Source organism: Pinus tabuliformis, chromosome 1_1, assembly GCF_031772625.1.
Source record: "Pinus tabuliformis cultivar Carrire ecotype Pingquan chromosome 1_1, CPIR1, whole genome shotgun sequence".
Lineage (NCBI taxonomy): Eukaryota > Viridiplantae > Streptophyta > Pinopsida > Pinales > Pinaceae > Pinus > Pinus tabuliformis.
In genome coordinates, this window is record NC_142297.1 from 160,666,813 (window position 1) to 160,682,297 (window position 15,485).

Below are 15,485 nucleotides of genomic sequence, written 5' to 3' on the forward strand. Positions count from 1 at the left end.
CAATGATAATGAATGATATGTAAACTGAAATCAAAATTAATCTATGGGGCGTTATTTTATAATACAAATATAGGTACAGTTTTTTAAAGATTAATGTTTTACACCTATTTAATAGGTACCATATCCCTTTTTTAGGTGATACCAAATGTGCTTGTTATGGAAAGAAATATTAAAATAAACGGTCGCAATTCGGCCAAAATATATGAATTCCATTTTTAACAATTTGTACACTTTGCCACGTGAATGAAGTGAATGACGACCGCGTTTAATTTGATTTTGGTCCACATTGGGCAATGTCCGCTTTATATGTCTTTTCGTACTGAGTCGGAAAGAGGTATTGCGTGTGACAGAATCCGTGGGAACTGTACTGGAAATTGACTAAATTAGACCCCCTGTCCAGTATTTGGAGGCGCTGGTGGTAGATTGATGCCATTATCCTTCTTATTTATGGCCATAGAAGTGAACACTTCTGTAATGACTATGTTTGCCCTTTCAATTTTAATGCCTCTGTTTTTCTAGTGGACGAGTGTTGAAATGCCCCTGTTTTGATCTGATAGCTATGAATCTGATGGAGTCTTGTGAGGCAAAGGGGAAGGGAGAGAAGAGGAGAACGGTGAGGGGAAAAACCCAGTTGAAGAGGATTGAGAACGGAACCAGCAGGCAGGTTACTTTTTGTAAGCGCAGGAACGGTCTGCTGAAGAAAGCTTACGAGCTCTCAGTGCTTTGTGATGCCGAAGTGGCACTTATTGTTTTCTCCCCAAGAGGGAAGGTCTATGACTTCGCTAATCCCAGGTATGTCTGGATAATGCATATTTACCCTAGATATTCGCTTGCTTTATTGTACGAATGTTGTCATTAACATGCCGATATTTTAGAATTTGGAAACCTAGGGTTTCTAACTGATCCTATATACTCGAAAGTAACATTTGGTTGCTGATGAAGGTATAGAATTATTATTGGCTCAGTTGAAACTTCCAACCGTTTCCTTTAGTGATCCGCTCGCTGGGAAATTCTTCCTATCCTTGCGAGATTGCTTTTCCTTTTCTCATAAAGCGTTACAGACTCACACTTAGATTACAGCGCTTTTTACGGCTGTTCCTGCAATGTTAGAACAGTGATGGATTCAATGTATTCATTTTCTGGTTTTTGACAAAATGCAACGGTTTCAAACATTATTATTTACACACTCCGATTCAGTAATAATAATGGCACCGATGTTACGAACAGCATATCGAGGAACAGAGAAAATGTTCTATCATTTCAGGAAACATTGATAACAGAAAAGCTTGTTAATAAAAAGCTGGGAATAGTTTCGAGTAACTGCCAGTCCACGAGGATTAGATACTGCCAAAATATGCAGCATTTTCTATTCTTATTGCGTGCATACCGAGTTCTTCATCGAATATGCAATTGATAATCAACACAACGTAATCCATGCAGATGTCAACACAACGTAATCCATGGTAGCATGAGCATAAGGGGCGAAGACGAGATGTCAACTGGATGGTCATCACTAGAACAGAACTGTACATCAATTACACCACCATCAATCAACTGTTAAATATGATGTTGATGAACCTCAGTATGCTTTTTCCATAATTAAAAACATAATCACATATATTTAGGTTAACGCAATACAAAAATGTATGTTGCTTTCATGAAAGAGCCAGCTTACCATGATGGCCCTGATCCACGCTGTTGTTTGTGACGATAGACCATGAAACTAGACCAAATTTAAGCTTAAAAGTATAATTGTGAGTGGGTAAAACCAGTCAAAGGGACCTTCCCCTCAAGACTATTGTACAGCAGGATGATATCCCCTGAAAGTACTTTAAAATACAGTTTACGGCCTCCATTGCTATCCGTTGTACCTGATTAGGCTTATTAATGTCCCTCAAGGTTGACAACGAAAGCAAAGTTGGGCATGATGTGTTAAGTAGAGGAGATTTCCTACCATCTTTCTATGCAAAGTAGCATCTAAACATGGAGTAGTACACTATGTAGTCGACTTGATACCAGATACGATGGGAGTTGGCGCAGATTTGCAATCCTCCTTTTTGGACCTCCAAATGACGTCAAAGGCAAGGACCTACAAATTAGGTCAAAGGTCTTCTTAGGCTTTCATACGAATATGCCATTTTCTAACTGCTTGTAGTTTACTCTATGGCCTCCAAAATCTAATGCTTACATAGGTTCATTCTTTATTATAGAAATCTAATGGAGTTTTAAAAAGAAGCTGATTCATGTAAAAGATTAGATGGACAATGTCTTCATCATCATGTCATCATGTAGAGACTCATTATCATTAGAACAGAACTGTACATCAATTACACCACCATCAATCAAATATGGAATATGATGTTGATGAACCTTAGTATGCGTTCTCCATAATTAAAAAATAATCACATTTGTCTAAATAGCAATCTAGTTAACGCAATATAAAAACGTAGGGTGCTCTCGTGGAAGAGGCAGTTTACCAAGAATGGTCCTTATCCACGCTACTGTTTGTGACGATAGACCATGAATCTAGACCATACCCTTAAAATAATTCAAAATATCTTTTGCTGCCTCTAATGTTATTCAGTGTAACTTGTGAAGCTGATTCATTAATGTCCCTCAAGGTTGACAACAAAAGCAAAGTTGGGCGTGATGTGTTAAGTAGAGTAGATTGCCTACCATCTCTCTATGCAAGGTAGCAACTAGACGTTGAATAGTACACTGTGTAGTCTACTTGGTACCAGATACAATGAGAGTTGGCGTAGGTTTGCAATCCTCTTTGTGGAACATCCAAATTAGGTCAATGGCAAGGACCTGAGGTCACAGGCCTGCTTAGTCTTTGATATCAATATTCCATTTTCTTTTGAGCTATTGTTGGGCTTTGATAAGAATATGCCATTTTCTAACGGCTTGTAATTTACTCTATGGCCGCCAAATCAAATGCTTACATAGGTTCATTCTTTATTATAAAAATCTAGTGGAGTTTTAAGAACAGGATTATTCACATAGAAGATTAGATGGACAATGTCTTCATCTCCCATGTAAAGGTTCATATTTGAATGGCAATGGATGAACGCATTTTTGGAAGAATTTTTAGTCCATAAAAGACTAATTGTTCTTATCTGTACGCCTTTTCACATAAGTTTTAATAAAAAGTGTGTTTTTGATATCCATTACGTGTGTGTTTTAACTTACAAATGGATTGTGTAGTGGGTTTTTTATAAACAAGTTGCCCACACACAACACCATGTTCAGCACTCCATTGGATTTAGATATGGATGGGCCTAAATCTTATGTTATACCACATTCCCTATTCATGAAAAGGAAATTGTGTCTATATTTACTTCATTAAAACATGTCTTAGAGTAATTAAGGACCTCCTTCTATAAGTAAGTTTCAATTACCAATCTTGCTTTCTGCCATTTAAATTGAGCATCCTATTTGAACTTATTTTTGAATATACACTTCCATCCAACAACATTCTTCAAGGTAAAAATAAAAAACCATTTCCCTTTTGTCATCCTTGATTAACAAGTTATTGTTTATTTTCATTGCATCCTTATGGGTTGTTCACCTTAGGATTCTTCATATGTCTTTGTGTTTCATGACTACATGATATTTTCTATAGCAAAAATCTCTAGATAACATGTGCCCATAATCTTTGTAACAATAGAAAAAGTTAGCAATTGAGATCTAGGGTCATGATAGTCTTAATGAAGATTCCTCGTTTCCTAAGAATTAGTCGTAACTTCTTGTACATCTTTATTCCATACAATGAAGAAATAGCCTGTAATAGGATATTTTTAAACTCTTTGATGAATTATTTCCATGTCAACAAAAATAATAGAACAATTTGATGATAAATCTCAACATGAAGCACTATTGTTCTCATACAACTCAACATATGTGCAAATATTAGCTTCTCATCTCTAGAGTCTAGATCATTCAACTAGTAGACCTTAACATCTTTAATGTATAATAGAAAATATGTTATAATGACTCTTAGGCTTCATCTTTTTATGCTTCTTGTTAGGGATGTGAGATCAAGCGCCAAATCAAAAAACTTTCAACTCAACTATTTTGGGCTTTGATCCACTTTATGCCTCCCTTGGATTTATCCCCTTCACAACTCTAGTGGAATCTACTTGTTGAGATATAACAAGCACATTCAACTACCTATGTTGGAAAGCTTTGTTTTTATTTTATTTTTTATTTTACCATTTACCATGCCCCATGTCATCTTGATCAATGTCTTATTCTTTTCTTATTCTTAAAAAACATTTTATGGTAGAATGTAAGGAATTGTACAATGACACTACCACATTCTTACCAAATTCATTGATCTAATTGTGAACATATTCTTTTTCATTAGCTTCTCTAAGACTCTTTTTCTTTTCAACCGATATTTCTTTTCAAAAAGTATTTCTTATATTAATATAAAAATATCTACATCAAAAGAGAAAAAAAATATAGCGACAAGTTTTGTATAAAAACATTTACTTCTTGCTTAAGGAAAGTAAAATAACAATAAAGTCACTATATAGTTGAATACAAACCCTTGGCATGGTTAATCAACAAAAAGCATTGGCATCTTTGATCAACAACTACATATGAACCTCCTCTTTTCATAATTGGCAAAATGTAGAGAAAGAGCTAGCCTTGTTGTCAAAAAAATATTCACACCAAAGTTTCCAAAGAAAAAACAAGGCAATAAAGCTCAAGCAATGCAATAAATAACTAATAAGGGACAATACCAAAGGTTTGGAATGACCTAATTACGTTTCTTTCCAATGTAAACTTCCTCGCAAAATGGTTGAATGCTTATACTAAACAAACTCCCAAAAAGACGTGGCAAAGAACAATCTCAAAGGAGGTGGTTTATAGTTTTTAACTTGAGGTTGGAATGACAAAGCTAATCTAATACTACTTTAATTATATCTTGGTAGTAAGATGATAAATCTAATCTAAGACTGATTTAATTGTGTCTTTGTTGGAAGGCCTTGGGAAATCATTAGCCATGGAAACACACAACACTTGTAGTTGACCTGAAACAACGACATATTATGCAATCCATTAATCCACCATATATTTGCATTGATAAGTATCCATTGTGTATTAAAACCATGGAAGAGTTCATGTTGCTAATGAATAATCGTGCATGGCCTCTAATAATCATACAAGACTAAGGGGTATCCAAAAATATATTTCCAATGATTCAGAAAGGGGGCATGTATGTCCATACTCTTTTTGAGCAAGTCCTCATATCAAATAATATCAATAATTTTCATTAAAGTATGACAATACATAGAGGAAAGAGTGAACTCGGAGAAAATGGATCATTGATCCTTCCAATAGCGATCACTTGCATTCAACGATTTCGTCGAGTAAAAATACTTCTTCGTACATAGATGAAACCCATAAAAAGTGGAATGTTTACAAAACAAGTGAATTTCACCTTACATCTCGGAATTGGTATTATAGACAAATACCACGTTATTGCTAAAGATTTCCAGAATTGAATTGTCTATAAGTTTGGAAGTGTCCGAAGTTTTGAGTGGACACTCCTGTTGAGAAACCTAGGGCAGCTAGATTAGGGATTTCTCTTACTTTGGTAGCTTCCCGTGATGTATTTTTACTTAACTTGATCACCTTCTTCTTTCAATTGGTTATTATTAGTATTTTTTTTGTCAAACAACTACCAAAACATAAAGAACAATAAGACAAAGGACACAAGATAGGGGCGATGAGTTAGGGCCAAAACCTCGCCAACTGAGAGGAAAATCCACACTAATTATTCTCTTCTTATAGAATCTTCAATTAACAAATTCCAATACTTATGACTAGTGACCAAGGCCCTCAAAGACCAAATCAAACCTTTCTTCCTTGATGAGCCTTCCTTCCATCTATTTCTGCAATTTCGACCTCCCAGTAGATTCTTCTGCAACTTTGACCTTCCTAGCAAATTCTTCTGCAACTTCGACCGGCCAAGAAAATTCTTCTGCAGCTTCGACTTGCCTAGAAAATTATTCTACAACTTTGACCTGCCCAGCATATCCTTCTGCAAGTTCGACCTGCCCAGCAAATTCTTCTGGAATTTCATCCTATTCAGCAAATTCTTCTAGAATTTCGACTTACACAACAAATTCTTCTGGAACTTTGACCTAGTAGTTTCTTCCTAGCACTTCTGCTTCCCCAAAAACACTTCAACTTTGCAACAAGTTTCCAAAACTTCAACTTTCCCAACAACTTTACAACACTTTGATTTTCAAAGCAAATGTAGAAAACCTAACACGAGAGAGATTGAGAGGACCAAAAGCTATGATCTTATTGTTCTTCTTTTTAATCCCTTTCCAACTACTTTCTTGAGGAGATGAAACTTGCTTTAGAGTCTATCCAAATGAGGTATATTTCCTTCTCATTTATAGGCTTTTGAGGGGTACAAATTGCTATATTTAGGCCGACTTCTCCCTTCATGTAGGTTGGCTGGATCTTTACATAATGACGAGGTCTTGGAGGGTATTTTGACTTTCTTTCACTCAAATAATTTTTTTTTACAATATGTAACATGCTTAAAAGTGTCTTTGATACATGACAATAACTCAATTGACTTGTAGACTCAATGACAAGCCGTAGAACCCCTCAATGGGTTCTTGACTTAAAAATAAACCTCCCTTGAGCATGAAACCCATGCCTCAAGAATAATAATAATAATTTTATTTTTCTCTTTTCATTAAATACATAAAATCATGATTACATGTGCCATTTTGAATACTGAACCTAGTTACATATTTGAACACTCCCTCTTAAGTAGGGATGTATTCATAATCAACACAAGGTATTTGGAAATTCTCAATTTGAAGAATTCTCATAAGAAGAGTTGGATTGGTTACCCATCTCTTTAGCATCATATCATCGAGCATTCTCACATAGAAACCTTGACTAACATCTCTCTCTCCACAAGGTCATAGCACAATGCTGGCGAGACTAATGACTTATAGAAACCATCATCATTGTCTCTCAAAGTACATACCCCACTTGGGTGTCCATAGATTATGCCCTTCCAAGAATGTTCTTATCTTGGATTCACAATCCTCAAAGAATATTGATCCTCTTTGACTACTTGTATCTTGGATGTCTTACCTCATCCTCAAAGAGTATATGATGCTAGATGTTTACCAAATCCTCCTTTCTTTCGTCCCAAAGTGAAGACAAGAATGATGTGTCTATCTCTCCCTCTCAACTAGGGAAGATATACCATTTCCTATAAAGGAATGTACATATTCCCATAAAAGGAATGTACCCAAGCTCCTTATTATTTAGGGAATTGTCCAAGATCCCTCTTAAACAGGGACTTTCTTCCAACAACTTTCTACTCTAGTTGGAGACCATGGGATTATCAACTACTTGTGGGGCTCCTCATTTCTATGCCATTAAGTTTTTCTTAAACAATATGGAGCCTTCATATTTTTTAGGGCATTGACCATCCCTCACTTTCCTTTACGAGCCACATTGGTCATGTCATCCTTCCGTCTATTAAAAAGTGATCCTCTTGTCCCCATCTGGATTTTTTCCTCATACAACTACCTCTTACAAGTCATGTTTTCTCTAAGATCTTTCATCCAGGCACATGATTGCTAGTCGTAGGTGACATCTACAACTCTTTTTTCAATAGCCCTTTATCAACCCATCCAGATGTTGTTCGAAAATAAAAAAGGAACATCAAATCAAAGTTACCTTTTGTGATGTCCTTTCATCATGACATCTTGCTTGCCTGCAACATCCTACGCATTCATAAACACATCTCGAAGACTTCATATGTAAAGGGTCTCCTTTCTTTATAGACCTTATAACAATATTCTTCTCTATGGAGTTGTCATGATTAATTATTATAGTTGTCAGATGTTGACTTCCTATAACCGTAGTTACATCTTTCATGATCTCTTCTTTCTATCTTCACATATTCCTTCATCTTTGTGAACTACCTTATATTCCATATGAGAACATATTATGTTGATTTCATCTTACCAATATATGAATCATGCCTTCATGCGTCTTTTCAAAAGAAGAGATCCTTGATCATGCTGACGAGTTAGAGCATTTACCCATGTTATCTGCAACTATTTGATGACATAATCTATCCAATATATATATATATATATATATATAGGCTTATAAGGGTGCCGAATCTCCTTTTAGGTTTGACCTGTCCTTTTGTGCACAAGTTGACTTTGCTTCAAAAACACACTTTCCTTTGGCTAAATTAAGTGCTTCAAAGGCCAATTTTAGTCCTCTTGAAAAGAGGAATCGAGTTCCATGATTGGAATTTGTCACTGGAATGCCAAATTAACACAACATATGGAGGGAGAACAAAAGATTCCACTGTGAGGGTAAAATTATAGAGCCATGCCTTGACTTGGTGGGAAAGTCACATAGAGACCTTAACGTTGGAGGTAGATTCTTGAATGGCTAAGTGGGAGGGCTTTAAAACCCTTATAAAATCACAATTTCACCATATCAGTTATGTAGAGGACCAATGGATATGGTGGCATTACATTAGGCACAAGCACAGGTAAAATATACAATAGTACACCATGGAGTTCAAAAAGAGGGCCATAATGTTTGATATATCCCAAAAGAACCAATATGTACTCATTAAGTATATTGGGGGTCTATACACCATTTACAAAAGCAAGTGATGTTGTTTAAGTTCAGATCAATGGATGAGACTTTTGTACAGACACAATTTCTAGAGAACATAGGCTAAAGGAATGGGAAATCAAGTGGATCAATGAAGAAGAAACTTTAGCATGATTCTAAGAAGGGGAAGAAGAAGTGGAAAAGGGGAAAGATAAAAGGATAACAGCCATAACACGCTAGTGAAAGGATCTCAAAAATCACTGCAACCGTTATAATATTAATGGTCATACAAAGGAGAAGTGTTGGAAATTGCATCTGAAGATTAACTTGAAAAGTGAAAAGAAAGAAAAGAACAAGAGGAATCTCATGTTCATTGATTCAAGCAACCAAATTGAAAGCAACTCAGATGTGTAGGAGAAGAATGTATTTACTTTAGTGTAGAAGGGAGTGAACCTGAGTAGCCTTTAGAAACAAGAACAAAAAGAAAGGACCAAACTCTTCCGCATAAAGATATAAGTCAAGAAGACAAAGATCGATGCTCTCCTCAACCAAGGATCACAAGTAAATATCATTTTAGCAGAGATGGCCGAAAAATTGGGATTGGAAGTTCATTATCACCCAAGCCCATATTCATTAGGATGGGTAAATAATGGTGTAGAGTTGAAGGTAATAGAATAGTGCAATATGAGATTTGATATTAGTGTTTATTTTATTGATGAAGTAGAACTAGATGTAGTTCCCCTTAATGTATGTGGTATGGTGTTTGGAAATCCCTACATGTACAAGTAGGATGCAATCTTCATGCGGAGAGCGAATCAATACCAACTCATAAAAGATGGAAAATCATTCACCATGAACATGCACAAAGGAAAGTCAAAACTTTCGCTGGTAAGTTTCAATCGAGCCAAAAAACTAATAAATTACAACAAGAAGTTCAATATATTGTTTTCAAGAGAGAATCATTATGTATAAGAGTCAGTAAGAGAAAAGTCATCCATGGAGACAGGTACTAAGAAATAGAAACAATAACTAAAAGAGTTGTGATAGGCCTACAGGGATGTTTTCTGGAACCCTAAAGGGTTACCACCTAAGAGGGAAGTGGAGCATGATATCCAACTATTATCAGTCTCCCTATTTCCAGACATTGGATTGTACCATTAGTTTGTTATAGATGCAAGTAAGGTGAAGAAACACTTGAAACAACTACTGGAGCGTGGTATTATTCGATAGAGTACATCACCATGTCGGTAACCCATCATGACAGTGTGAAGTATGAATGAGACTTGGAAAATGTGCATAAACTATAAGGTGTTGAACATGATTAAACTCAAGAATAGGTATCCCCTACCCAAAATAGATCATCTACTATATTACTTGTAGAAAGAAAAATACTTCACCGTGTTGTACTTAATGTCTAGATATCACCATGTTTGAGTCAGAGAAGTACATACGTGGAAGACTGCCTTCAAAACTAACCAAGGTGTGTATTAGTGGCTAGCCATGCTTTTTAGCCTATGCAAAGCACTAACTATGTTTATGAAGTTAATGAATGATATACTGCAACCATTTATAGATTCATTTGTTATTATCCATTAGGATTATATATTGGTATACAATGATACTTGGTAGGAACACATCTCACATTTGAAACAAGTGCTGGAAACATTAAAGAAGCACTAGCTTTTAAGAAATATCAATACGTGAGTTTACATAATAGTCTTTGGTGTATCTAGGGTATGTGATAGGTGGAGGAGAGCTGAAAACAGATCCTGTCAAGACAGATGGCATCACAAAATGGCAAGTGCCTACGAATGTTTCTGTGGTTAGGAGTTTCATTGACACAACACAATACTTGAGGAAATTCATACCCTCATTTTCAGTGGTAGTAGCATCACTACATGTGATAAAAACAAGTGGTAAGAGTTTCTTGTCATGAAAGGGTCATTATATGGCCTTTAAGGAGCTAAATAAGATCAGTCAACTGGTAGTTTTTGCATTATCAAACTTGTAGCAATGCTTTGAAGTGGAGACAAATGCAAGTTGATATGCTATGGGGGCAATCTTGATGCACGAAGGGCAGCTTATATGCTACCATTTTGAAGTATTTCATGGGGAAATTATTAACTACCCTACCTATGACAAGGATCTCTATGCCTTGGTGAAAGCTTTGAAGAAGTGTCACAGGGTCAATGAACCTATGACAAATCATGTGCATTCCTGGCATACTAAAAAAATATTCTTAGTTTAACTACATATTGGGAACTACCTCTAAAAATCACATTATTTAACCCCCTACCAATATGAACCCAATAAAACCTTCCTAATTTGAAAAACCCCTACTTTCACTAGATATTGTAGGTATGCTTTTTTTCATTAAATTTTTCTATACCCCTTTATATTTTTTCATTAACTTTGGGCTCCATTTTTTGTACCTTCCAATATAAAAACCATTTACAACATTATATGGTCAATATATTATGTCATTATTTCCTTAATATATATCACCCAATATGAATGCACGTGGTATGGTATTTCCTCCCCAGTGAAGCCACCAGGGGAAGTGGAAGCTTTGTTTGATGGGAAGGAGATAGTAATCCAAACAGATCACTAATGATTAGAATACCTGTAGGCACAAAGTAGCTACAACAGAATAGACATTAAAAGTGGATGGGGTTTCTACACAATTTCATTTAGTGGTCAAGTATAAGAAGGGAAGAAAAAAAATGTTGGTTGACATGCTTTCAAGGCTACCCACATCAAAGACCACAACTTTGGGAACTCTGATGCACATGGAACCATTCACTCGTGATGCATAAAGAGAGGCATATTCAGAAGAGGAGGACTTCAAGGAGGTTTTTCGATAGTTGCAGAGTCAGTCATGTGCACGATGGAGACAACATTGTATGCTGGCATCTTTAAGACGCGTTACTCTACATGATAGATAAGTTATGTCTTCATAAAGGAGAGTGATTCTATCTTGTTTGAGAGGCTCACACTGTTGAAGCTTTTATGTCTACCACATAGAAGCCCTCCATGCACTTTACTGATTTATTCCTACCTACTTGTTCTGTTATTTAACAAGTTATTTATAATGTAAATACTGAAAATAAACACCAGTGCATGCTCAACATATTACAGATCCTCAACTAAAAGAAACAAAAACAATCACACCAAATGACACCATTATTTTTGGACCAAAGTCCCCGAAAAAACCCAATGTGGGAAATCTGGTGCGGCTATTTGAGGGTTTTCTTATTAAGCAATTTCAAAGTACAACCTGGGTGCCGAATCTGACTTACCCAACAGAGAATTTCCTTGGCAGTAGTACCTCTCAATTTGAGACAAATGTCTTGACTGAAACCCCAGATAAACCTTCCAACAGCTCCTCAGCTCCAATTTTTCCTAGAAACCCCAGCGTCTGCCTTTCTGTACTGTGTCAGCCTCTCTCTGCCTAGCGCTGGCCCTACGTCACCCTGAATGGGTCCGTGTCAGCGTCAGGAGGCCCTGCATCAACAACGCTGGCCTCTTTGAAGCATTGCGCAGCTCCTGGCTACCTCTACGTGGCCTTGCGTGAGCCCTGGCTGCTACTACGTCACTCTCTCTGGCTCTTGCGCTGCTCTCCCGACACTATCTCTGCCTCTCTGTCTCTTTGTACTCAATGCCCCTCAACTGCAACTTCGATCACTGATTATATATCTCTTAGCAAACCCCGCTCTAGAGAATAGGATGACTAATCATCTGGTGTAGTCTCTAAGTGACCCTCAAGCCTCCTCTTATACTTTTCTCATTGACAAATCAACGGCCGAGATTAAGTCCCTAATCGAGGGCTAAGATTAGATCTGGCTTGATCCATGTCTTTTGGACCTTTCTAACACAGTTTTATATTAATTCACATTAATATTTTAATTTCCTTAAGTTTAGACTTAAGGACTCCATTAAAAATATTAATTATTTTAATATCTCCCAAACTGTTTAGAATCTGCCCAAACCCTTTCTAGGTATTGGAGGTCTCATGTGCCCCAACCTCTCCACCGAATTACGCAGCTAGAGCACATTCGATGCTACCCTAGATCAACAAACACATCCAAGGTTGAAGGGCACTTTCATGTAGGGTAGACATACGCCAACTTATAGAGGCATGTGTATTGGCTCAAGATGTAAGAATACGTGTTAAAATATGCAACTACAGTCAAATTCCACTTTATACATCTCATTTGATATATATAAGGATTTCATTGAATTCCTCTTTTTTAGAGGATCAAAATGGAGCTAAATATTACTCAAATCTGATAAGGGAATGTGTACTTATGAAGAAAATCCCACATGTGCATATTTGATAAGGTCGACCCTAAATCAGATTATACACCCTTGGAAGGCTATAAATATAAGTGACCTCTACATCACCAAGATACACTCCTCTATCTTGGTTTTTGTCTCGCACATGTACGAGTCACGTTAGTATAGGAACAAGTTTGCTTGAAGATGAAATTGCAGGGTCCAAAGCTCACATTTCTATTTTATGGTTTTGGCCCTCGGTCACAGGCACATGACAGAGATATCTTGATTGTAGTCGCTCACTACCAGGCTCATCCATGTGACTGAAGCATCCCAATCAAATGTACAACTTTTCCTTTGTGTGACCAACATATAGAGTTTCAAAAATATCAGTTGTAGATTGCAGTCGCTCACTTGTAGCATCCAAAGAGACACTGGAACCTTCCCAGTCACACGCATGACTCCTCCTCCATATGACCGAGACCTAAATGATGGAATTTCAGTGGTCAGAAGGTTTCTGTTAGTGACTACAGTGTTCGGCAGTTGACAACGGACATGTATAATTCATTATAGGTTTCAGAATCAAAATTGAGTGTAAGCATTGTTGGGTTTTTCATGGAACATTGTGTACTTGTTTTGGCTGGATACTTGTATGGATGAAGGTATGGATCATTCTACTCTCTTTTGCTGAATCATTTGATGACAATATAATAAGAAGAATAATTTGAAAGGGTTTTCCCATAGTGGATTTTGCCCTAGTCTCCGACCGATCCTGGTGTCTCTATGTGTGAATGCTTTTCTTCTATTGTTCCTTTATTTGACGTTGCATTGATGATGATGATATTTTTCTTTATATATAGTTGAATATGCTGTTGAATAATGATGTAAATATGAATAATTTTATAATGTTATGGGGTGAACTTAATGTGTTAAAGAAGAAATGCAATTATCAAAGCAAAGAACAATATAACGCTAAGAAAAATTAAGATGGTATCAGAGCTGGGTTGAAGAGAAGTCATGGAGATCATCCCTATGATGACACCATTGGTGGATGCAAGAGAGGATGGTGGAGACCTAAAATAATTGTAGGGTTTGAAGGAAACCTTTGGAAATTTGTGTACTAGGATTTGAAGGAGCGTAGAAGGCTTTAAGACAAACCCTAGTTTATGGTAATTATTTGAGACATGAAATCCAGAAACTCTAGCCCGATCAATGTGAAGATGCTCAAGCACTTGTGTCAGAATTGATGAAGCCCTAGATGGGATAGTTTCGATAGGCTTGGTTGCTGTTAACATTATGAACATATATTAAAGGCATCAAGTGGATTATGGACAATGATGGCTCTTGAAGGCTGGTTCAAATGGGAGATGATCACCTCTCATTGAAGCTAAGTACTTTCTGACTTATGATGCTCCTTTATATCTTTACTTTTTACTTATGGATGTAATTATTGTTTTTATTATTACTTATACTTTCTATATGTATATTTGAGTATTTGGATTCTTCTAACCTCTTGATGACTTGTGATAAGTAGATCCTTCTTGAGGATCATGGCTAATGCAAGAAGAAAAGAGCTAGTAAAGGTAACAAAGTGCTACAAGTCGCTTATCCCAAATAAGAAGATGCACAGGTATTTGAATACTACAAGGTATGGATTGTATATTCTTCCAATGTTATGTTACAACGGTAAGCCCTAAGGTTTGATAAGAATGTTCCCTTCACAAATGGATCATGTATATGAAAGTGATTTGTATTCATGGTTCTTATAATGAAATGTTGCACTTGGTAGCAAACAAGTATCTTACCTCTTATACATGATGAACTTCTAGTTGATGTTCAGCTAACATCTATGATTTTAAATATCTTGATCCCATAAAGAAAGCTGGCACCTTGATTACTTGATCATAGTGTCAAGTAGATGGTAACTTGACACTATTGATATTGTTTGTAAAACACATTGTTTCCATGATGATAAAAGTGTAATAATGAGATTGATATTCAGGATCATTTGTTGGCCGTGGTTATGTTTTGATGTGCCTAGTAAGCATGGCATATTGTAATATTTAATTCCCTAGCTTGATTGAGAAAGAAGTAATGTTGTGATCATGATTCTTGAATTATACTCATATTTAGCTATCTCACACTAACCCTAGTCTGACTTTATGATCTAACAAATTTGTTGGTGCATAACAGTATTATGGACAAATTGATGACTTGAATGTGGCTTCCCATTCAAAGGGAGAATCTCTCCATAAGGTCCTTACCCTTATTATATTCTTTACGATTGAACTATAATTTATGGGCATGGATAGACAAATATCATATATTATTGATCTGTAGTAAAGTCCTGACCCGAGAAGAGAGAGTTTTCCTTTACTTTAAGCCTCAGTTGCATGGATGGAAGCTCAAGCGTGCAACTGTAGCCTCCCAACTACTCGGAGGAAGGGCTACGGGTACAAATATGCCTATAGGATAGAATTGTGAAGCTTTATGCATAAAATCAAACATACAGTTCAAAGATACCAATCCTACAGACATGGATTAGAAAACAAAAAGTTCTATGAGCAGGGAAGCTT

At 36.4% G+C, this 15,485-nt stretch overlaps 1 protein-coding gene across 8 annotated transcripts in view; it reads left to right on the top strand.

Annotated features, from left to right (window-relative positions):
* The first annotated feature begins 340 nt into the window (after positions 1-340).
* The window catches only part of LOC149212081 (MADS-box protein SOC1-like), a 405,207-nt gene continuing 390,062 nt past the window's right edge, over positions 341-15,485 (top strand). For 2 of the 8 annotated variants that reach the window (XM_089390551.1, XM_089390552.1), the window contains exon 1: positions 341-792. In XM_089390551.1, the coding sequence (XP_089246677.1) occupies positions 560-792 (233 nt within the window). In that variant the 5' untranslated portion in view covers positions 341-559. The remainder of the gene's footprint in view (positions 793-15,485) is intronic. The other 6 variants (XM_089390543.1, XM_089390544.1, XM_089390549.1 and 3 more) reach the window with 4 other exon arrangements.